At 40.1% G+C, this 24,064-nt stretch overlaps 1 protein-coding gene across 8 annotated transcripts in view; it reads right to left on the bottom strand.

Annotated features, from left to right (window-relative positions):
• Nucleotides 1–24,064, bottom strand: part of ULK4 (unc-51 like kinase 4) — a 609,379-nt gene that overhangs the window by 343,365 nt on the left and 241,950 nt on the right. For 7 of the 8 annotated variants that reach the window (XM_032408919.1, XM_032408921.1, XM_032408920.1 and 4 more), the window contains one exon: nucleotides 21,646–21,738. In XM_032408919.1, the coding sequence (XP_032264810.1) occupies nucleotides 21,646–21,738 (93 nt within the window). Of the gene's footprint in view, nucleotides 1–10,980; nucleotides 11,060–21,645; nucleotides 21,739–24,064 lie in introns of those variants that run through there. The other variant, XM_032408925.1, reaches the window with a different exon arrangement.

Genomic DNA, 24,064 nt, shown 5'->3' with positions numbered 1-24,064 from the left:
TTCCTTGAAGAAGTTTATACCCCAGTGGGCAAAAAGCATATACAATATAAAAATAACCTAATTCAACTTATAAAGCTAACTGCTTCATTTGCTGAGAAAGTCTCAGAATTGAGTTAGAATACAAGGCTATACCAGAATGTACCTCCCATGTGCAGAATCTCCCATTGCCCCAGGGAGCATGAAAAAGATATGAATTTCAGTAAGAAACTATGGCTAAGCAAAAAGCAAGTGTCTTCCAATAGAAACGAGATTTATATAGAAATTTTAAAATTGTATGTTACATTAGCCACCTCGCAAAATGCTTTGGTACCCATTACCTCAACAGATACCCAATACAGGCCTGTGATGACCCTCATCCGTTGAACAAGGCCCCAGCCTGTTTCTATCACAGAAAGTACAGAAGGTAAGATGGAAGAGCCGGGCTCCAGATCTTCCTGACTCCTTCTTACTCTGGGCGCTATAAGATGCCTGAAAGTCACATTCTGTCCAGCGCTTTATACTCACTGTCCCTGCACAGGCAACAACATTCTTGTTCACCAACCAAGGGCTTTGGCCCCTCGTTCCCACATCCTTTCTGTTCTGCCTAGGTCCTCGGCCCTTACCCTCTGTCTTTCTGAACCCTAATAATTCTTTGAATCCTTGGCACTCTCCCCAAGACATGATTCTATGCTGGTCACCCAGCTCTACATTCACACTCCAGGTAAGAAGCATGTTGCTTCTTGCACCAGAGCAGGGAGGGGACTGAACCAAAAGAAAAAAAAAAAAAAAGGTACTATCAGTAAGACAAGTAAGATAAAGGACTGGCAGGGGCACAAAGCAGAGACAAGTCCCTCAGAGGACCCCCAGATTTCTCACGTGGCCGGCATCTCCTTTTCCCCTACAGACATGAGCCCGACACTAGGGAAGAGCAATTGTGTACGAGATAATCCTTAAATTCTTTTCAATTTAATGAACCTGCTTATATTCCATGGTCCCTTTTTGTCCTGTTATGTAATGAAATGCAAGAGAATTTTTTTTTTTTTATCTACTTGAAGTCAGGCTAAGATCTGTCTCTCTTCTCTTTCACTCACTCATTAACATCTACTGAGTACCCATTACGTGCCATACATTGAGCTAAGTAAGAGCTACATCAAGTATTATAAGTGCTAGGACTATAAAGTACAGAAAGGGGGCGCCTGGCTGGCTCAGTTGGTAAAGCAAGCGACTCTTGATCTAGGGGTTGTAAGTTCGGAGCCCCACATGGGGTGTAGAGATTACTTAAAAATAAAATCTTAAAAAAGAAAAAAAAAAAGGAGTACAGAAGGTACAACAGAAATACAGTTGACCCTTGAATAACACAGCGGGTAGGGGTGCTGACCCCCTGCATAATTGAAAAATCCATGTGTAACTTCTGACTCCCCCAAAACTTAACCACTCATAGCCTACCATCTATCTGAAGCCTTGCTGATAATATAAACAGCCCATCACCACATACTTTGTGTGTAATATGATTATATACTATATTCTTACAATAAAGCAAGCTAGAGGGAAAAAATGTTAAGGAAAGCATAAGGAAGAGAAAATACATTTACAATACTGTACTGTATTTATTGGGAAAAAAATCCGCATATGAGTGGGCCTATGCAGTTCAAACCCATGTTGTTCAAGGGTCAGCTGTAGTCTTTTCTGTCTGAGGAGCATAACAAAGGCTTTGAAGTGAAACCAGCAATGACGACAGCAGTAAACACAGAGCACACAGTTACTGCGCGGAACATGGTTGCCAAGGCTGTACATGTGGTAGCTCATTGGATTCTAGCAAAGAAAAGGAAAATCCTAAGAGTCAGGTCATATGATGATGATGACGAATTTTTTTGTTCACATGAGAAACTGAGATATGAGGAAGTCAATCAGTCAAGTGACAAGGAGGGGGCGGAGATATAGACGCAGGCAGCTTAGATTACACCCCACAGTACAGCTATTGCCTGAGCTGAACCTTGAAAGAGGAGTAGGTTATTGACAGGCAGAGAATGGATGAAGCGGGGGGAGGAGGAGGAAGACAGGTTGGGAGGAATTATGTCCTGGGCAACGGGAACAGCATTACAAAGAGCAAAATCGGAATGGGCTCATTATAGGCAGTGAAAAGCAAGTGAACAGGCACATTTGTTGCAGGAGTAGTAGAAGTAAAGGGAAGATAATAAAAGATCAGGCTAGAGGCATAAAGCAGGGCAGATCACAAGAGATCTTATCAGCCATGCTGAGGAGCTTAAACCTCATCCTCTGGATGGGGATTGGTAAACTCCACCTGAAGGCCAAACCCTGCTGGTCACCTGTTATTTCTATGGCCCACAAGCTATGAATGGTTGTTACATTTCTAAATGGTTGCGGGAAAAAATCAAAAGAATATTTCATGACATACGAAATTACATGAAATTCAAATTTCAGTTTTCATAAATAAAGTTTAACTGAAACACAGCCATGCTCATTCATTTACACACTATCTCTGGCTGCTTTTACACTGCAAAGCCAGGGCTGAGTAGCTGCAACAGAGCCCATATGGCTGGCAATGCCTGAAATATTTACTATCTGGTCTTTTAGAGAAAGTTTGCCAAGCTCTACTCTAGGTAACTAGGAGCTGCTAAGGGGCTGATGAAAATGATGATGCAAAATGATGTCATTGCCAGCTTTATATTTTTACAGTGATTATTCAGGTTATAGTGAGGAAGATGGATGGAAATACATAGGATTGGGACCAGGAAGATCTGTTAGCTGACAGTGACTACTCTCAAAATAAGCGGTGATAAGCACCAACGCAGGCAGAAATGGGAAAAGAAAAATGAGGAATATCAATAAGGTTGTATCAACAGGATTTCAAAATCTACTGGATGCAGGAGAGGAAGAGGAGGGAAGAAATACAGAATGACTCCAGGTGCCTGATCTGTCCCCTCTGGGGCCACCACCATGCCCACCACCAGAACAATCCCCATCACAGCAAGCAACCTCACAGGACCCCTATGCATCACGCACTGGGTGTAATCAGTGTTTTACCTCTCACCTAATCCTTACCACAATGTAGGAATGAGTCACCTTATTCTACAGATAAGAAAACTAACATTGAACCTTATCCAAGGTAACATAACTAATTAATTTCTGAGTTCCCGATATTAACTGCTCTAAGATACTATAATATATAGAGGGAAAACCTCCTTTGGATAAGAAAATGAATTAAGTTCTGAAAGATGAGTGACAAGTTGACTGAGGGCAGAAACCCAAGGCACACCAACATTTAAAGAGTTGGCAGGGAAAAAAAACACCCAGTGGTTGTCATGGTTCACAGAACACAGGAAGCAAGGATGTCAGTGGGGTGGAATGGAAGAGAGTCAAAAAGCACACCTTAACACCCTGCTCAATCTCCTGGATGTTCAGATCTTAGGTGCAGTCCCAGTTTCTATAAGTTATACTTGTACTATACAGAGAAACTCCCCAAGCTCACTTCAGGAGTTGTTTCTAAGATCAATACATGATACCACGATACTAATAAACAAATAAAACAGAGCAATGATCAACTTGAAGCCACTGAGCCAAAGGCTACCTCACTGACCCTCAAAACCACAAGATGGGTGATGGATTATCATTAATGTTAATGTTTGATAAGAACCACCAGCCTGGGGGCGCCTGGGTGGCTCAGTTGGTTAAGCAGCCTCCTTTGGCTCAGGTCATGATCCTGGGATCGAGTCCACATCTGGCTCCCTGCTCAGCAGGGAGTCTGCTTCTCCCCCTTCCTCTGCCTTCCCCCTGCTCGTGCTTGCTCGCTCTCTCAAATAAATAAAATCTTTTTTTTAAAAAAGCCTATATGAGTGTTTTTAACAAATGTGTTTTTTCCTGATTATAGAAAATAATTATGAAAAATCATATTAAAAATAGGCAAGATCTGACTAGATATATTTCCAAAGAAATCATACAGATGACCAACAGGTACATGAAAAGATGCTCAACATCATTAATCATCAGGGAAATGCAAATCAAAACCACAATGAGATATCACCTCACACCTGTTAGAATGACTTATCAAAAAGACTAGAAATAACAATGTTGGTGAAGATGTAGAAAAAAAGAGTACCCTTGTGTCCTGTTGATCAGAATATAAATTGGTACAGCCACTGTGGAAAACAATATAGAGGTTTCTTGAAAATTAAAAATAGCACTATCATATGATTCAACAATTCCACTTAGGGGTATTTATCCAAAGAAAACAAAAGCATTAATTTTAAAAGATATAGAAGCAGCCCAATTGTCCATTGATGAGTGAATGGATAAAGAAGATGTGGTATATGTGTATACACAGTGCTATATTATGCAGCCATTTAAAAAAAATTAAAATCTTGCCATTTTCAACAAGATGGATGGACCTAAAAGGCATTACAGTAAGTGAAATAAGGCAAAGACAATTAATATATGATCTCACTTAAATGTCGAATCTAAACAAAACAAATCAACAAACCAAACAAAACCAAGCTCACAGATACAGAGGAAAGACTGGTAGTTGCCAGAGGCGAGGGCTGGGTGGGTACAGAAGAAATGTGTGAACTGTTTTGATTTTTTCTTACAGTTTAAATAAACTGAATATAAATAAACGAACAAATGAAGAAAGAACAAGGTAGGAGGATATACTCTACCAGTTACCAACACTTATTATAAAACTGCATTATAACAGAGCATGGTATTAGTTTACAACCTCCCACAAATCAAATTAGAATGGACGGAAAAAAATCTTAATTTTATAGACCTATTTAAATAAAATTATTTATATAAAATCTAGAAATACAGAAGCATAAAATATAGTATTTTATTGAATGTTACCTTTGGGAAAAATAGAAAAACATTACAAAGAAAATATTGCAATCCCAGTGCTGTAAGAAAATCATTAATAAATTCTGATGCATTATTTACTTGTCTTTCTCTATTCATACAAGGCATAGGATCCACCTCACCTGGAAAATCACAGCTACCATTTCTTGTGCATGTACTCTGTCCTTTGCACAGCCATGCCTCATTTAATGTCTAATGACACTTACAGAGGAAGACACCGAAGCACAGACTGGTGAGCAATTTTCTCACAGCCACTCACAAGCCAGGAATGGATCTGGGATTAGAATGGGAATCTGCCTGACTGAAGATAGATTACATCCAAATAGGGGGTTGGAGAAAATGGTCAACTCATACCACATATATTGGGGCTTATTAAAAACATTTTCCTATGTCATTTAATATTCATTTAAAATATGACTTCTTGTACCTTCATAGTTTTCTAACCTACAAGGTATTTAGCTAATCCTCTATGGATGGATCCTTGTTTTCCACTCTTTACTAGTATTCACTAGGGGAAAAAAACCCCAAACGTAGTGGTTAAGGGATCACTTCAAAGGAGTTCGAATCCTCACTCAATTGTCCTAGCTCTGTGCTCCTGAGTAAATACAACTCCAGGCTTATTTTCTTTGTATGTAATACCACTGCCTACTTCATTTTGTGAAGCTGAAGAGTAAATACAGTCGTGCACATGAAGCATCCAGCACTGTCTGGAACATAAGCAGCTCTCTTTGAAGACAGATACTAGCTATCTTTACTTTCATTGTTGTTGTTGTTGTTGTTATTTTATTAGAGAGAGAGAGAGGGAGAGAGACCAAGAGTGAGTGGGGAGGGGGGGGGAGGGACAGAGGGAGAAGGAGAGAGAGACTCTTAAGCAGGCTCCATGCCTAGTATGGAGCCCGACACGGGGCCCGACACGGAGCCTGACAGGAGGCTCACCATGGGGCTCGATCCCATGACCCTGAGACCATGACCTGGGCTGAAATCAAGAGTCAGATGCTTAACAGACTGAGCCACCCAGGTGCCCCAACTTTCACTGTTGTTTTAAATAACGTATTAATGGACATTCTTGTATACAAATATTTGTGCATATATTTTACTATTTTCTTAAGATATGTTCCTAGAAGTGGAATCAAAGGACATTTAAGGTTTAACACATATTGACAGTCTGCATGTCACAAAAGATGTACTAACGTATGAAAGTGCAAGTTGCACTAGACTCTCAACCAGAGCTGTTTAAAAAAAAAAAAAAAACTCTGCCAATTTGACTTTTTATTATCTTAACAGAATTTTCTTGATTACTAATTTAGGGTTACTCTTTTTCATATTTATTGTTAGGAATGCCCTTTTCATGCCCTTTATCCATTTTCCCTTTGGGCTACCCTACATTAGAATTTCAAAATAACTAAAGTCTGCCCCTAAAAGCTGACCATTTTGTTTACGTTGTAACAGTTGGGTAAGCTGGATTTATGACTTCAAGCAGACAGAAGAAATGCACACACACAAAATGGTACATTTTGAGGATATGAGGTGTCTCAGAGGCATTTACCTCATTGAAGAGTCATGGTTAGTCTCCTTCACTGCCTGGGGTTTTTTTTCCTATGTAATACTCTATGGCAAAGAATCCTAAGTGATAACACATGTTCAAGATGGTAATAAAACTGTGCCAGGAAAGTCACAGAACATTTGAAACTCAGACCACTGTTTAGTCTGGCAGCTCTCGTGCTCTTTAATTATATCACAAAGGCCCTTCTGTACAGCAAACACTGTAATATATTCTGACCAATAACTGTCATCACATAAAATTAGAAGACTTGATAAGGAGGAGGATTTGGTGTTGAGAGTCTGTGCTTTATGCCTCATGTTACATTCCCTTCAGTTGGGCTTTGCTTTGTCCTATGGAGTTGACAGCGACAGGTGTACTCAATATATTCACAGACAATGCATGGCTTTATCAAGAGTAGATAAACAACAACAAAAATGAGTCTGTAGCACACATACCGTACTATTTCTGAAACGGTAAATTACCTTGGAAAATCACCAAAAGACAGTGCAAACATTAAAACAGAACTCTGATGCTAGAATCGGCCAAATAGTACGAAAGGATTTATTCCTTCAGACTTTAGAAGGTACACTGATCATACCAGGAGACTTTGTTTAGCTATTATTTCTACGCTAGAATGCCATGACGGTTTTTCTGGCTATAAAAACCAAACAAATAAAGGCTTGTAAATTAACTGTATGATTCAAAAAGAGACCCAATAACCATATAAACACAAAATGTAAGAGCACCATAGAAATGTTTTACAGCAAGACAGTGGTATTTTTGCCCTTTGCCACTGTTTTCAATGTTGCACATTTTAACACCATCAGAAGCAAAATAAATCTGTTTTACAAGTACAAAATAACCAAACGGTATTAACTGATGAGTCAAAAATCAAAGAAGCCATTAAGGAAAGTTGGAAACTCCCACAAAGCAAAGATAAATAAATATATCAGTCAAAATAAACATACCTGACATTAATATTCTAGTCCAAGGCAACTGGCTCAACTGTCATCTCTACACATTTCTTAATGAACCGATAAAGATGTTCGTCTGATGTTAAACAGACAAGTAATTTAAAGACCATTCCTTTTAAATCCTGAAGATAATGATGCCTATGGTGGCTGGATGCAGAAATGGAAACTGGTTTATAATGGCAGAAAATAAAGTCGATTGCTTTGATGCCACACCCAACGTGTACATGAGAAGCCAAGTACTGCACTGAAGGGTAGCCATGTTTCGGTGGCTAATGGCCTTCCGGTGATGGTCGGGTTTTCGCAACGCCACCATAACAGTCATCTCCTCGCAGGCCCTGCGACTCCCACCCTGCACCATCATTTCTGCTGGCACACCGGCCAGACCTTTCACCTCTCCACTGAATTAGCCGGAAAAGCTCACTGCGCACTAACACACACAACACTGTCTGCACAAGCCCCACAGAAAGGTTGCTCTAAACAACTCAGGTCATTTCTCAGTAATTCCAAGGCAACTGAAGAGCCTGCCGCCGAACTAGGCCCAACACTTAAGGGCGCAGAGGTGTGATCTAGCCCTGGCATTTACCTCATGCTCTGACAGCCCAGGCCAGACCTCCTGCCTTCAGGGAACGATGGTATCTGAGCACTATGATTGTCGCAATGCTGCCGTGCACCTCCGTGATGGCCATAGAGTTTGCAGAACAGTCTCTGGCTCTGTCTGGAGGTCCAGCAAGCCTAGGGCTGTTGACAGTGAGGAACTGAGGAGAAGGTGATTAGGGATGTGTGGGCTGCATGCACTGCCCACTCATCCAGGGCTCCAGCCAGCTTCGCTAGGAAACGTGGAGAATCACAGCCCCAAAGTCTGGCCCCCAAGGCGCAAGTCTGAGCAAATAATGAGCAGGTGATAAAATATGGCCAAGGGCATGGTACACCTGAGATGTAACCCACATTCTGGGTATATATATGTAGCAAGGAACCTGGATGACACTCACTTTAAGCAGGAGTTCAAAGAGAACGTGTAGGAATGCTCCAAGAATCTATACAACCCTTAACTTATAAAAACCACTGCCCCTGAAGCCTACAATTCCCAGGGTAACACCTACCTCTCTAAGAAGGGTTCCAGAGAGGACTGAGACCCCCCAAAAAGGTGAGTCCCTCTGTCCTATCTGAAAGGGCTAAAAATAAACAGTAATTCTGAACAGGCTTAAAGGGTTTATTAAGAAAAATGTAAGACTTCTTTTCCACAGGGAAAATAATTATTACCTAATTATTTTTAAAGGCAAGTATGAAAAGAGGAACTCATAAAAATAATGCTCACCACAATAATGATCACCATTTTTCAGTGACCACAATACCATTTTTACTATCTGTCTTAAAGGAAGAAACAAAGGATAATAACAAATGACAACAGCCCCAAATAGAAACACATAAACAAGTCTTTAGTACAGTGCTGGTATTGTTTTCATAAATACTCTACAAATGGGAATATATAATCTAGTTTCCAATTATCCAAATAGAAATGCAATACCTTGACCTCACAATTCATTGACCTCATGGTTTCCAAACACTTTTCTTATCCCATCCTCACGTACCCAGTTTCTACAGGTTTAGGACCACTAATGGCAACCTGCACTTCAAAAGTCTCACTTGCAAGCTTCCCAAACGCAGAACACCACTTTCTAACTTCGCAGATCGATGGTCCCTCCACGCGTGCAGGGGTTCCTGCACTTCTCCCTTAGGTAATACTGCAGGGGACACCCCCTAGGGGACAGGATGTCAGTCTAGCAAGCCACTCCTTGCCCTCTTGCTTCATCGGTTTTACCCTTCCTCCAAGATCAAGAGTTGGGCAACTTTTATAGTAAAGGATCAGAAGTAAATACTTTTGGCTTTGCAAGCCATGTGGTCTCTTTCACAATGACTCAGCTGTGCCACTGTAATGCAAAAGCAGCCACAGACCATAAACAAATCCATGTGGCTGTGTTTGTTAATATCATATTGACAAAAGCAGGTGGGCTGGATTTGGCCCATAAACTGTAGGTAATCAACCTCTGTACTAAATCATTCTCATCAACATAGAAATGTCTCTAAAATATTGCTCATCCTGAAAGTAACAAGAAATGCTTGTGGCCCCATTTCTCCTTCCAGCTCCCTATTTTTCAGCTCTCCCTTAGAGGAAAAGTCTCTCTAGATTTATTGAGGTTCCCTGTCTCCACCTCAAGCATTCCCTCCTCAATGAACCCCACTAGGCTTTTGCCCCACCCACCAGTGAAAATAACCCCTCAAGAAGTTACTCCTGTTGCCACTATAATGGTGACTTCTCCATCCTCATCTTCCAGACACTCTCAGAGGCATCTGACACTGTGAGTACTCTCTTCCTCTGGAAGTCCCTGAAAATCAGAGGCTTGCTTCTTTACTTATGAAGCTAGCACCCACACAGCCAGTCAACTCTACCACCTTCCCAGGGAAGCTCCGAGCACCCTCTCGGAAACAGCTGACCCCAGCCCATCACTCCCCATTCTCTAACCCTGCTTTCTGTTCTTTATACCACTAACTGAAATTCAGATTTTTTATCGATTTCCTTGTTTATTGTCTATGATCCCCATGGAATCATAAGCTTCATGAAAACCAGGACCATGTCTGTTCTATCTCAGTAAACACAACTCTTTTTGGGGTGACTCAAGGAATGAATGAATAATATTAACTTTTCTTGCAAGTAGAAAACTATCAAAGCTGACTCTGCCCTGAAGGTCCATAATTCTATGATGGAAATAAAGAGCAAAACTTTAAGAGCTTCTGTGAAAAACCGAAAGGAAGCAAATGAATTCTCATGGGCAAGTAAGGAAATACTTCAGGGAAAAATGTTAGGTATCACTTTGTTAAAGATGATGATATCTCTGAACATTTATTTAAATACAGAAGGAAGGAACTGTGAATTGTTGATTGGAGCCCCCAAAATACCAGGGGCCTCTCTGACTAAACACTTCCACTAAAAGCTGGCTTCTGACATGACATGCAGTGAGCGGCTCAAGTCTGGGCACCATGTGGCCAGAGACACCAACATGTAGGACTCCCAGCCAGGCGCTGCCTGCCACTCCCTAAGGAGAGCTGTCACTGAGCCCACATGAGTCAAAAGAGGAAAACTGAAATGACCAAGCATATAGGCTGCTATGAGAATATTCAAAGATTAATTTGTTTCTGACGAGAGAGCCAAACTATCTCCATGGACCCAACTGAACCCCCATACAGTAAGGATAGGCAATGAAATGTTCACCAGCTCACCATGAACTTCGGGAAAAGCTCCATGATAGTAAGCAAGATAATGGAAGAAAATAAGCAGAAGTGTATACTTCCACCAGCAGCAGGCAAAAACCATGTTAAGAGTTTTTTCTTTCTGAAAACATAATGTCGAAACAGATTTCAATTACCGTTGATTTTCCTCACACATCATTCAGGAAAAGAGAATGCCTTGGATCAGTTCCTAAGGTTTTAGGTTGGTGTCCCTCCATAATTCCATCAGAAACAGAATGCCGGGGTGGAAGGAGAGAATTAATTGAATACTTACTCCGTGAGTGCTTACATAAACACTTACATTTGTTCCTATAGGAAATACTGCGATGAATTATAGCATGATTAATGTAATGACGAGGGATTTCAACCCAGGTGGTGTTTTTTAAGTCATCAGCACAGGAGGGTCCCAAACCTAGAATGAGGGAAGGAAGAGGTTCCATTGAACCGGGAACCAGGATCATATTATTAACCACATTTGTGCCAAGAGCTGCCACAGTGATAAAAATCAAAGAAGGATGGTGCCAGAACCTAGTGATGATGGCAGAGGGACACAAAGGAGAATCATGCATTTGCTCTTAACAGATCCACATGACAGTGAAGATGACTGTGTTGAGGAACTGGACCACTCTTCTAAGTAAATGTGATGTAATGAAACTTAAGAGGACTCCAAAGTCCACTGTGATATCCACTTGGGTTTGTTTTTAAAAGTGGCTCTGCTGGGTAGTTCAAAGAACAATGGACCAGGAAGTCTGATCCAAAACCTGATCTTCAAATTGACTTGAGGTTTGGGGCACACCAACTGCCTCTGGGACCTCATTTTCCTTATGTATAAAATGAAGACATTAGCCCAGTGTACTAATCATGTATTTTTATTCTATATTTTTGTTTCTTTAACATCTTGAGGCCTTGCTAACTCTGGAGGGAATGCCCCTCCCAGGGCCAACTGATTCTCAGAAACAGCAAACAACTCTCCTTTGAGCTTCCCTTTCCTGTGCAAACCAACCAATCCAGAGCCATAACCCCAACGCCTCCTTTATGGCGCTCTTCCACTCCAGGCCAGGCCGACACCCCAGGGCCAGGTACCAGATGACTAGAGATAGCCCCTATACTCCCACAGCCCAGTGAACTTATTCAAACTAGTCAAGCCTAAACCTGTTCACCCATTCCTTCCTTTGTAAACTACAATAAGGGCTCTGGTCCACATTTGCCTCTCACTTCCTATGCCTCTTGACTGACCCTGTTGCTTCTTCATGTGGCCGCCTTTGGTGTGGTATACCCCCTCCTCTTTGGATCTGTGAGAATAACACGCTATCTTTTCCAGGACAGTTTTCACCTGATCTGTTGACCTCACCACACCACACCTCAACACACCAACAGCAAAAAATCTACATTTTAAAACACCCAGATAATCTCCAAAGTTCCCTAACAGCTTTAAAATTTTAATATTTCTACATTCTCATGAATAAAGGCCAAAAAAAAAAAGTTCTATTCCTTTAGATCAGGGATCAGGAAACACTGTGTGAAAAGGGCTAGAAAGTAAATATTTCAGGCTTTGCTGGACACAAGGTCTCTGTCTCAGATGCATCTGTGTGTTTGTAAATTTTACGACTCTTTAAAAATGTCAATACCACTCTTACCTTACAGACCACGGAAAGACAGGCTGCAAGCCAGTTGGCTTTGTGGGCCACAGTTTGCCAAACTCTTTAGATGACAAGGGTAAGTCAATAGACCTAAGAAAATCTTGTGAAACACAAAAAGCTTTATTGAATCCCCACTCAAATTGAACATGGCTCTGCAATACACAACTGGGAAAGCACTATTTGCAAAGGTGTACAATAAACTCTAAATGCTTTCCTTAAATGTAAATGTCACAGCAAAAAAGTCAACTGAAACCATCCACTCTGACCTAGAAATAGCTTTCGATTGCAAGGTGCTATTCTACTAACAGTTTTCAAAGACAGTTAATCACCACTAGCAGTTGAAGAAAAAGAACTTCCCTGGAAAAAAAAAAAATGCTGAACTTTCCAAGAGCAAAACAATGCTTCTAACTGTTTAGAGGATAATCTCAGTGGAAGTACACAAAATACCCCAGCAAAGTTGATCATTAGGGCAATTTTAATTTAATTTCCAAATTCTCCTCAACTAATATTTAAGTACCAAGAATATGTGTTGAACAAGGGTGCAGCACTATAATCCCAAATCAAGGCAGAGAGAAAGGAAAACAAAAAAAAAAATAAATATTTTGGTTCAAGGAACTGGTGAAAGGCACAAACCCAAAATGGCTCAGTATTTTCAATCTTTTACGCTTGCTTTATCCCCTGAAATGACTGTACTTTAGTAAGAAGTGTAGATATATACCCAATTTGAACAAGTGGCAAGGAACACTTGAACATGGGCTATGTCCACGAGAGAGGAAAGAGAAGGTAAAAATAGATGCTCAAAGGCTCGGCGCCCATTGGTAAAACCTTGTGTTTTATTCTGCGAGTGCTCGTAAAGAATAAATGGGGTAGTCACAAAAGAGTGACCCTAGAATGGAAATGGGAGCTGCAGAGACTCAGAGACTGACTTGCTTCTCATGATGAGGCTTTTTTTTTTTAAGATTTTATTTATTTATTTGACAGAGAGAGACACAGCGAGAGAGGGAACACAAGCAGGGGGAGTGGGAGAGGGAGAAGCAGGCCTCCCGCGGAGCAGGGAGTCCAATGCGGGGCTCAATCCCAGGACCCTGGGATCATGACCTGAGCTGAAGGCAGACGCTTAACGGCTGAGCCACCCAGGCGCCCCCTCATGATGAGGCTTCCTGATAGCCACAGACAACCTGAGAAGCAGCAAATCATTTCTGGAGAAATCAATTCATTCTAATTGTAACAATAAAGCGTTACTGTATTACATAGTAATTTCAATCACAGATTTCATCAGAGGAAATATTTAACTGGGTAAATTCAGCTAACTGAGGGGGCAAAAACACCTAACTGGCTTATTTTAATGACAGGGAAACCTCTCAAACATCTCTGACATTTCTGATAATTTGGGCTTTTAGCTTCATCAGGCTACAAAATTTAAATTAAAATATATCATAATATGGCAAAAACAAATGTTATTAAGAATATAAATTAAAAGGCAGGGCGCCTGGGTGGCTCAGTCGTTAAGCGTCTGCCTTCGGCTCAGGTCATGATCCCAGGGTTCTGGGATCGAGCCCCGCATCAGGCTCCCTGCTCCACGGGAAGCCTGCTTCTCCCTCTCCCACTCCCCCCTGCTTGTGTTCCCTCTCTCGCTGTGTCTCTCTCTGTCAAATAAATAAATAAAATCTTAAAAAAAAAAAAAGGAATATAAATTAAAAGGCAAATGCCTATGGCAGGCGTCTTGTGCAGGGGGGATGCTCTCTATGGCTCCCACGGTTCTGTTATGCAGTCAAACTAGTAAGACAGCCCCATACAGTTTGTTTCTGTTATTGAAAAACTGTTTTGTTTTTTTTTTCCTTCCAATTCCTTGTAGGGTGTTGGAGCTCTGGTTTCAATCGGTGTCACCAAACATTTCTTTCTACTGTCAAAGGGGATACCTCTTCTAGGAATACTTCCTTTGCTAATCCTTCCTCTAATCATACGAAAAGGAGAAGTAAGGAGAAGGGGCGGGAGGAAGAAGGGGAACATTTACACAGCATTTTCTGTAGACCAGACGCTAATATTACCCCCATTTTCCAGATGAGGGAACTTAGGTACAAACAAGTTAAAAAAAAAACTTGGCCAAAATCATACAACTACTTGGGTTAAATTCCTTTAGTTGCTCCCATAACCTTCTAGACATGACTGTACCTTTGAAATTATTACACTGTTTTATAGGACCCTATTGATAAATGTCTCCTCCACTAAGTCCTCAGCACCTTGAGGGGAAGAACTTTAACTGTCTCTTATCCTTGTATCATTCAGTAGTTGCTGATTAGTTTAATGAATGAACGAACGAATGAACCAAAAACCAATGAAGGAAGTCAGCTGAAGCCTGGTGACTGTAAAGGCAGAAGTATTTTTCACTGAAGGCTATACTGTGGATTCACCATGAATTTCATTTAAGAGATCACTAAAATTTTATTCTTCAAAAGGCATTTCTGTGAACCTTGCCATAAAACAAACAGCTCTAACATTTTTCGAGCAAACTAAAATGATAATCCTTAGATACAGAGCATAGACAACCTTTTGCAATTCAAGGTAAGAAGTAAATTTTGCTCCAAAAGAACTCAAGAAGTTAAAATTCAATTTGTTTGCTAAGGAAGATTTGCTGAAAGCTAATTAGCTCTTAATGGAAACGAGCTCCTGGGGTAGCGCTCTCCCTGAGAACAATGGTTCAGTGCAACCTACTGTAAAATTAAGGAGAGCGAAAAGGGCAGAGCTCAGAGGAGTTAACACATCCCTTCTGATAGTAATGTTGGACCAATGTGGTAAACAATTTACCTTTCTGCTATAAACCCAGTCAGAAACTAGATTTACCAGGGCAGAGGTGTTTAAAAAAAAAAAAAAAATCCCAGTCAGATACAATGCAGATTTGATCACGCTCTTGTCTCTTATTTGAAGGAATAATAAATTCATAATTGTACTCTAAGGTTTTGAAGATTTCTTTATCCACTAAGAATCCTCTAAAATAAGAATAAACACAATGAAATAATGTTGCACTTGGCATAGGATGATTTAATATTCTAGTGGTTATTATTTGGTACTTTAAACTCTAAATGCAGTTGACCCTTGAACAGTACTGGTTTGAACTGCATGGGTCCGCTTATACATGGATTTTTTTTTTTATAAATACAGTACAGTATTATAAATGTCATCTCTTCTTATGATTTTCTTAATAACATTTTCTTTTCTCTAGCTTACTTTATGTATGTATGTAATACATATAACATAAAAAATATGTGTTGATTGGCTGTTTATGTTATCAGTAAAGCCTCCAGTTAATACTAGGCTACTAGTCCTTAAGTTGTGGGGGAGTTTTGACCATGCCTCTAACCCCTGCATTGTTCAAGGGTCAATTATATATACAAGATAAAATGACTATACTTCAAAGAACGTGATGCAGATGGAGCCAATAAATAAGCTAAATTTATAATAAATCATTCATGTTTATTTTATATTACTAGAAATCTATCTGTACATAAAAATTAAGGCATTCTACCCTTGATATACACTTTAGGCATTTTGCCTAAAAGTCACTGCTACCAAGTGACTGGGGACAATCTCCTAGGTTAATGAGTTACCATTTTAAGACACGGGCCAAAGTTAGGGACGGATGACACTCTTTTCAGGGTTAGACCTAACTTTGTTTTAGTTACAGTAAGCAACTAAACATAAGACATTCACAAAAACTGACCTATTATACCACAAATAAAATCCAATAAAAATTAGCAAAAACAAAAATATGATCTGATCACAAAGCAAGAAAACTAGAAATTAGTAACAAAGAGGGAATATTCACCTATCACAATGGCAAAGGTCAAACACATATACACACAAATGCAGTAAAGGTCTGGCACACATAGGCACTCTCATACACTGCTGGTGGAGAATAAACTGCCCAGCCTAGATGGGGGGCAACTGGGAAATATTTGTCAAAATACAAATGCTTAGACCAGTCCTTCCCAAGCTCGCCTGCACATTGTAATCACCTGGCGAGAGTCAACAATTACTGGTGCCTGGAGATTTTTATTTAGTTGGGCTGGGGTGTGGCTAGTCTTCGGACTTTTTAAAAGATTCCCCAGATGACACTAATGTACAGATAAGTTTGGGAATCGCTGGCTTATGTACCCTTTGATGAAGTAATTCCACTTTTCATTACTTATCCTACACATATATATTCACACATGGGATGAATGGCCTATGTCATTAATTTAGCTTTGTTTTATAATACCAAAAGTTTAGAAAAACATAAATGTTCACCAAAAGGGAACTTGTTAAATAAATATGGAGTATTCATAAAATGCAATGCCTATGCATCTGTTAAAAAGAAGTACAGATGGTATGTGAATTATATCCCAATAAAGCTGTGGTATGTATTTTTAAAAAGAAGTGCAGAACGGTGCATATAGCATACTACCATCTGTATGAAAAACAACACACACGCACACACACACACACGCACACACACACTGAGAAGAGTGGCTTTCTCTTTGGGTAAAAATATGCTTTTCTCTGTATACTCTTTCAAATACTGAAATTTGTATTGTGTTATGTATTAACTCTTAAAAAATCATCTTTTTCTCTTTTTTAGAAAGATTTATTTATATGAGGAAGAGAGAGCACGTGTGCATGCGCACATGCAAGTGGGGGGATGCGCAGAAGGAGAGAGAGAATCTTAAGCAGGCTCCACACCCAGCAAGGAGCCCGATGGAGGATCTCACAACCCTGAGATCATGACCTGAACTGAAACCAAGAGTCAGACGCTTAACCAACTGAGCCACCCAGGCACCCCTTAAAAAATAAATTTTAAAAATTAAAATGAAATATAAAATCAATCTGGTCGTATTATTCTCCAAGCAAACAGTCTGTATAAGCAATATTCAAAGGGGCATGAGAGAACATTTTGGAGTGATGGAAATATTCTATCTTGATAGAGGTGGTGGTGCACAATTGTACATGTTTCTCAAAACTCAGAAAACTGTATAGCCAAAATAAGTGAGATCTAGTCTATGTAAATTGTCCCTCAATAAACCAGACTTAAAATAAATTTTTTTAAAGCTTATATGACAACCACACAATGGCAGCAGGAATGCAAATTGGTACAATGAATCTGGAAAACAGCTTGGCAGTATCTACTCAATCTGGGGAAGCACCAGCTCTGTGAGCTCGTACTTCCACTCCAGCATGGGTGCCCAATGGCGACATGTGCATAGATTCACCAAGGAACATGCAAAGGAAAACTCATTGGCCAAACTATTCAAGACAGCAAAAAATTGGAAAGTTGTTCAAAGTAAAATGGATTAGCAGACTACGGTGTCCGTGTGCAATGGAAAGCCAGGCAGGAGGTGATTCAGTTTGAGGAGGGGCACTGCCAAGACAAAGAAACTGTTGGCAAAGAGCATGAGCAAAAAAATACAAATGCCCCAACAATAGAGATATTCAACCACACTCACGATGAGAGAAATGTGAATTAAAACTACTCTGAAATAACCTATCTCATCACACTGGAAAAATTCCAGTTTAATGACACATTCTGATGGCAAAGCTGCAGGGAAACAGGCATCCTCAAACATGTCCCTTGGAGATGGAAAATGGTAAAATCCCCATGAAGGACAATTTGGCCATACCTTTAAAAAGGTTTTTCAAATGCATTTATCCTTTGATACCTTAACACCAACTTTAGGAATGTATCCCATAAGATGTACAAGCATACATACAAGATGATATAGAAGATTATTCATTGCAATATTGCAAGATTAGAACTCAAGTTTATCCACTGGACACTAATTAGATAAACTATGATACATCATCCATACAATGGAAGATTCTGTAACTATAAAACCTAACAGGAAAGCTCTCTATATATTGCTACAGAAACAAATGTTGGGAATACACTGTTAAATGAAAAAAAAAATCAAGGGGCAGAGAAACATACATAATATGCTACTTGTGTGTAAAAGGGAGAAACGAGAAAATACATATTCACATTAGCTTGCATTAGGACACAACATAAAAGTGGTAAGCCATTTATGATAATGGGAAGCTGAAGGAAGAACAGAATGGGTAGAGAAAGGAACAAGACTTCTCAGTATCTATCTTTTGATATATCTATCTATATTATATATAAATCTTCATATCTTCATATCTGTATCTGTTTATATATATATGTATATGTATCTTTATATCTCTATATCTATCTGTCCATATATATATATTTCCCCCCCAATGGAAATCTATTGCCAATTCCAAAATGTTACACTTTTTTACAACTCCAGTTAGGGAAATAAAAACAAACTTCAAAGTCTAATTACTTTCCCTTCCCCATCCCTCCCGTCAAGGTGTGTGAATAGACCTTGCAAGTTGCACACAGGTTGTGCTACAGCCTGTGGGCCTAGGACCTCCCTTTCAAGGTGTGGGGTGGGGAGAAGGTGGGGTGGATGGCAATAGGTTTTTAATGCTTTGCCCTTCACCTCTGGAGCCTCAGTCAAAACTGTTTGCCTTTTCCATAAGAAAAGCAAACAAACAGGGTACCTGGGTGGCTGGGTCAGTTAAGCTTCTGCCTTCGTCTCAGGTCATGATCCCAAGGTCCTGGGATCAAGTCCCACATCCGGCTCCCTGTTCAGCAGATAGCCTGCTTCTCCCTCTCCCTCTGCCCCTCCCCCTGCTTGTGCTCTCTTGCACGCATACTCTCTCTCAAATAAATTTTAAAAAAAGGAAAGAAAGAAAAGCAAACAAACAGAAGAGTGAATCCAGAAAGAGACCTTATATACAGCAAAGGTGGTATTTAAATGGGAGGGTCATAAGTAGTTTCAGGTAACAAAATTATTTGGATATCTCTGTATTCAAATTTATCTTGCCCATTTAATCTGTTACACGGTGTTGTATATTATGGCTATATTATAATTTAAAAATTATTTTTCTCATTTTAAAAATTATTTGCCTGAGTGGAAATCTTTGTATATATAGGAGTTTTTCTCTACAGGAGATATTTCAAAGAAGAACTGAAACTGAAGGCTATGCACCTTTTACAATTAAATATAGTAAATAAACATTAAGAGGTTCAACATTGTCAGTAGGTAAGTAAATGCAAAATGAAATCTCATTTCCATCCATTAGCAAAGGTATCACCAAGAGTATGAATAAATACTGATATAAAAAATCTCCCAATAATTTTGATAAATAAAAAGGCAAATTTCAGAAAAATACATACATCTATGTATTATTGGGTACTATCTATGATTTTTTTTAAAATCGACAACCAGAAAGCAATGCCATTTATTTCTGATATGCATACTGACTTTTAACAGCCAGAAAAGATTCAGGACAGACACACACCAAAACAACAACTATTATTCCTGGGAGAGAGACCTGTGTATGGCAGTGTGGGAGGGAAACGAGGAAGCTGAGGGAACCTCTAGATTTTACTGCTGGATTGTAATACACATACAATATATTCAGATGTTACTTGTCAAAGCGAAGAAAAACATTTATCAAAATTAGTTCATTGAGGGGACGCCTGGGTGGCTCAGTAGGTTAAGCATCTGCCTTCAGCACAGGTCATGATCCTGAGATTCTGGGACCCCTGCTCTGTGGGGAGCCTTCTTCTCCCTCTCCCTCTGCCTCTCTCTCTCTCTGTCTCTCATGAAAAAATAAATCTTTTAAAAATTTGTTCATTGAATTCTGCTTGTAAAGGTAAAAAAAAAAAAAAAGAATAAAGTGTCTTCCAAGCTTACTCATTTTTAAAATAAAAAGATTATATATAAGTCACGAACTTCACTAGGTTCTTCCCCGCAAGGTGAGGAAATTCAGATGAATTTCATAGAGAGTTGGCAAAAAGAGGAAGGAGCTTAGAAATCATGCCACATGAGTGAGCAAGAGTTGACATTAAAAAAGTAAATGCAACCTGCCCCATCTAATGAAAGGATACAATTAGTATACAGTATTAGTACCTGGTATTAAAACTCCAGGAAAGAAGTAACTATATGAATTTATATTTGACTTCTAATACAGATACACTCTTTATAATGAAATTTCTTCTGTAGGAATAGAGAAAAGTACCTTTGAGTGATGATTTTGGAAGTCTCATTGGTCAGACTTTTAAAAGGCTATAGAGACACAGGATTTAGAATTGGCAAGGGTACATGCTCCCCAAATTCTTTTGCAACATGACATTGAGAGTACAAAGTAGTATTTATATGTCACTCTCTGGAAATGAATGAGGCTGCTCACAGCCTGGAAACAGGCCTGAAATCTACATTCAGCCTCAGCCTTGCAGATGACCCAAAGCCCGAGAGCACCTTGGCACCCCAGGGACTCAGTCATGGCACACCTCCGTGCCCTGGCCCAGCCACCAGAAAGGTTGCAGTTCAGCCTTTCACCCAATATGGAGAGTCTACAAACAGACCTTCCTGTTCACTCCTAACACTGATGGTGGCTCATCACTACGCAGTACCTTCTGTGGCAGAACAACGGAGCAGATGAAAACAAGGTGGTTGGGGCTGCGTGACTTTGTTCTTTCCTAAAGACCAACCGTAGAGGTGTCCCAAGCCAGAGGTCCTCGGCCATCACCTAACAACTACAACTAGCTGTCTTGACTGAGAGCAAGGAGGGCCTCCTCTTCTCCGCCCCTTCTACGGAGCTGGGCTCTCTCCGACAAACTCTCCCGTGCCAGACTGAAAGCAGGTGCCAGTCTCCTAGAAACTAGCTCTAAAATATTCGGCCTCATCACACGTAGTACCTTCCATAGAGGCAAAAGCTCTCCCTTGCTGAATAAAAGTATGTCAATTTAACAAAATGGTAGAAAATAAGAGTCTATAAATACCAGACAGATTTAATAAACAACTGCTCAGTACAATAGGAAGCACCAATTGACATTTTTTAAAATGTGTGTTAGTTTTTTCTCTTTAAAGAATTTATAATTTTTTTAAAGATTTTATTTATTTATTTGACAGAGAGAGAGAGGGGGCACAAGCAGGGGGAGTGGCAGGCAGAGGAAGAAACAGGCTCCCCACCGAGCAGGGAGCCTGATGCAGGACTCGATCCCAGGACCCTGCGATCATGACCTGAGCCGAAGGCCACCCAGGTGCCCCAAGAATTTATAATTTTAAAGCATCATGAATTCCAGAGTATCCAAATCCAATAAGGGATAAAAATATGAGAATGAGACCAAAACCGCATAAACGTGAGATACCATAAACCCTCAAACTTGAGAAATGACCACTTCGGTAACTCAATTGTTAATCTTTCAGAATCTCATCATCTTTAACGTTTTTAGAACATATGAAATTCATTCTATAGATGAAAAACAAGAAAAACAAAGCTGGAGTTACAGTACCTGGTGAAAGCCGGGTTGTGTTCCGTCATGGCTACTAGCAGTTTCAGAGCGTATGCTGGGACTGGGCCTGGCTCTGTGAGGATGTGCTCATACCTGCGATGATAAAGTGATGAAAAAAGGACTCAGTGGTTTTCTTCGCTTAACCTCTCCTCTGAACAACGGAAGCAATACACCATAAGGTGCAAACATAAAGACACCGAGATAAACGTATGAGCTATAGGACCTGCACAGGACACTTAACCTCATGGAACTTCCAAGAGCTTCACTTGGCAGCAGGGGGTGAGGACACTGACCTGCCTCACAGAGATCTCTTTGGGGGAAGATTCAATGAGACAATCCAGTAAAAGGATTAGTATTGGGCTGCATGCATAGTAAGAGACCAATAAAAATTAGGCATTTGTGGCAGGGTCCCCAAGAGCACCCTCAAGTTCAGAGATGTGCTCGTGATAGATACTCAGTAGAGCTACATGGTTGGAACATACAGATGAATCCTAAGGGAGAAGGACACAGGTGGAGACTGGAGGATTCTGTGCACATCCTTATGCTCTCCTCCTCCCATGAGAGGTCAGAGAACAATCTTTTCCCCAGCAACAAAAATGCAACACATGTGTGGGCTATTTCTGCCCGTAAGAGACTCAAGTGACCAAGGTTTTTACTGGGGGCTGGACACATCAGCAACCTCTAACAAGAATCAAAACCCCTCCCAGGAGGAAAGCAGACATTCAGAGTAAACCCTGCTGTCTGCACAATAGGCCAGGCAGCCCGAACTACACCCAGCAGTTAAATGGTGACTGGAAACACTATGAGCACCAATTTCTAAGACGCCGGCCTGCCGAGGGCTGGCCTATCACCCCGCAAGCCGGCCTTTCTTAGGGGAACAGTCGCAGACCTGCTATGTTAACTCTTTTCTGCACAGTATTCTTCTTACGAAAACTTTAAAATCTGAAATGAAAATTACTACCAGAGAGAATAAAACTAAAAAATAAATGAATAAAAGTTTTTTTTTTTTTAAAGATTTTATTTATTTATTTGACAGAGAGAGACACAGCGAGAGAGGGAACACAAGCAGGGGTGGGAGAGGGCAGGAGCCCAATGTGGGGCCATGACCCGAGCCGAAGGCAAATGCCCAACGACCGAGCCACCCAGGTGCCCCAATGAGTAAAAGTTCTTTATTAACTGAAAATTACCACAACACAGTTCAGACTGCGCCCCCATGTTATTTGTGAGGCAGACGCTGGTTTGCAGACCGCGTCTTACCTACTCAAGTTCAGCTATCTGGTCTACAGCACCGTGGAGGAGTTCAAGAAATAAGTGTCAGGTGAAGGGATGGACAGTTGGAGAAATGGATGGACACATGAACAGATGAACAAACAAACCAATTAACTTTATGACTCTACTCTCTGGAACAACCAACAACTAAAAAGGGAGTAAACTATCTCCCCAAACCCAAAATGTATATTTAAAAATCCATGACATGAAGCGGATGTTTTTCATCTGGAGAATAGGGCCCCAGGCTCTTACTCAGAGTCTATTTACTCTCATTTTGGAAATCATTATATAACAAGCTTAATTATGCAGCCTCTAATCCCACAGCCATTAAAAAGGAGCCAAGTAAAGGTAAGAGAGGGACTATTACAGAAAGAAGTGGGACTTGAAGGCATAGGAAAAAAAAAAAAGCAAACCCAAGAACTCCAGAGAGAAGTCTGGGGAGCATTTAATGCAGAAGCAGCAGCTGCTCATACCTCAATGGGACCAGAGGGCCCATTACACATCATATTGCTCAAAATGGGGGTAGTGAGTCAAGAAAATGTTAAATTGGGTAGAGTGCTCTGTTCAAGGAGGCAGGAAGTACCATATTTTAGAAAGATTTCTTATAAAATATTTTTAAATTATAGCAATTAAAAGTTTTGCCTAGGTATGACAAAGATAAAAGTCAAAATGCCAATCATTCATAATAAAATCATAAATGTTAATAAATCAAAGAGAACGGTATGTTAAAAAAAAATACAGCACAACCTAAGCATCAGTAATTTCAGGAATGAAAAAAATCAAATTTAGGAAAACAATACGTTTTATCATCTGAATAAAACAAAATTGAAGGAAATACCTTTAGAGGTGATAAAAGTGTATTCATAAAATTTAACATCCAGTTTGAACTCTTTTTTTTAATTTTATTTTATTATGTTATGTTAATCACCATACATTACATCATTAGTTTTTGATGTAGTGTTCCATGATTCATTGTTTGCGTATAACACCCAGTGCTCCATGCAATACGTGTCCTCCTTAACACCCATCACCGGGCTAACCCATCCCTCCACCTCCCTTCCCTCTAGAACCCTCAGTTTGTTTCTCAGAGTCCATAGTCTCTTATGGTTCGTCTCCCCCTCCAATTTCCCCCCCTTCATTTTTCCCTTCC

The sequence above is a fragment of the Phoca vitulina genome, unplaced genomic scaffold (assembly GCF_004348235.1).
Source record: "Phoca vitulina isolate PV1807 unplaced genomic scaffold, GSC_HSeal_1.0 scaffold10, whole genome shotgun sequence".
Classification (NCBI taxonomy): Eukaryota; Metazoa; Chordata; class Mammalia; order Carnivora; family Phocidae; genus Phoca; species Phoca vitulina.
Note: the sequence above shows the minus strand (reverse complement) of the source record. Positions and strands in the feature narration are given on the sequence as shown.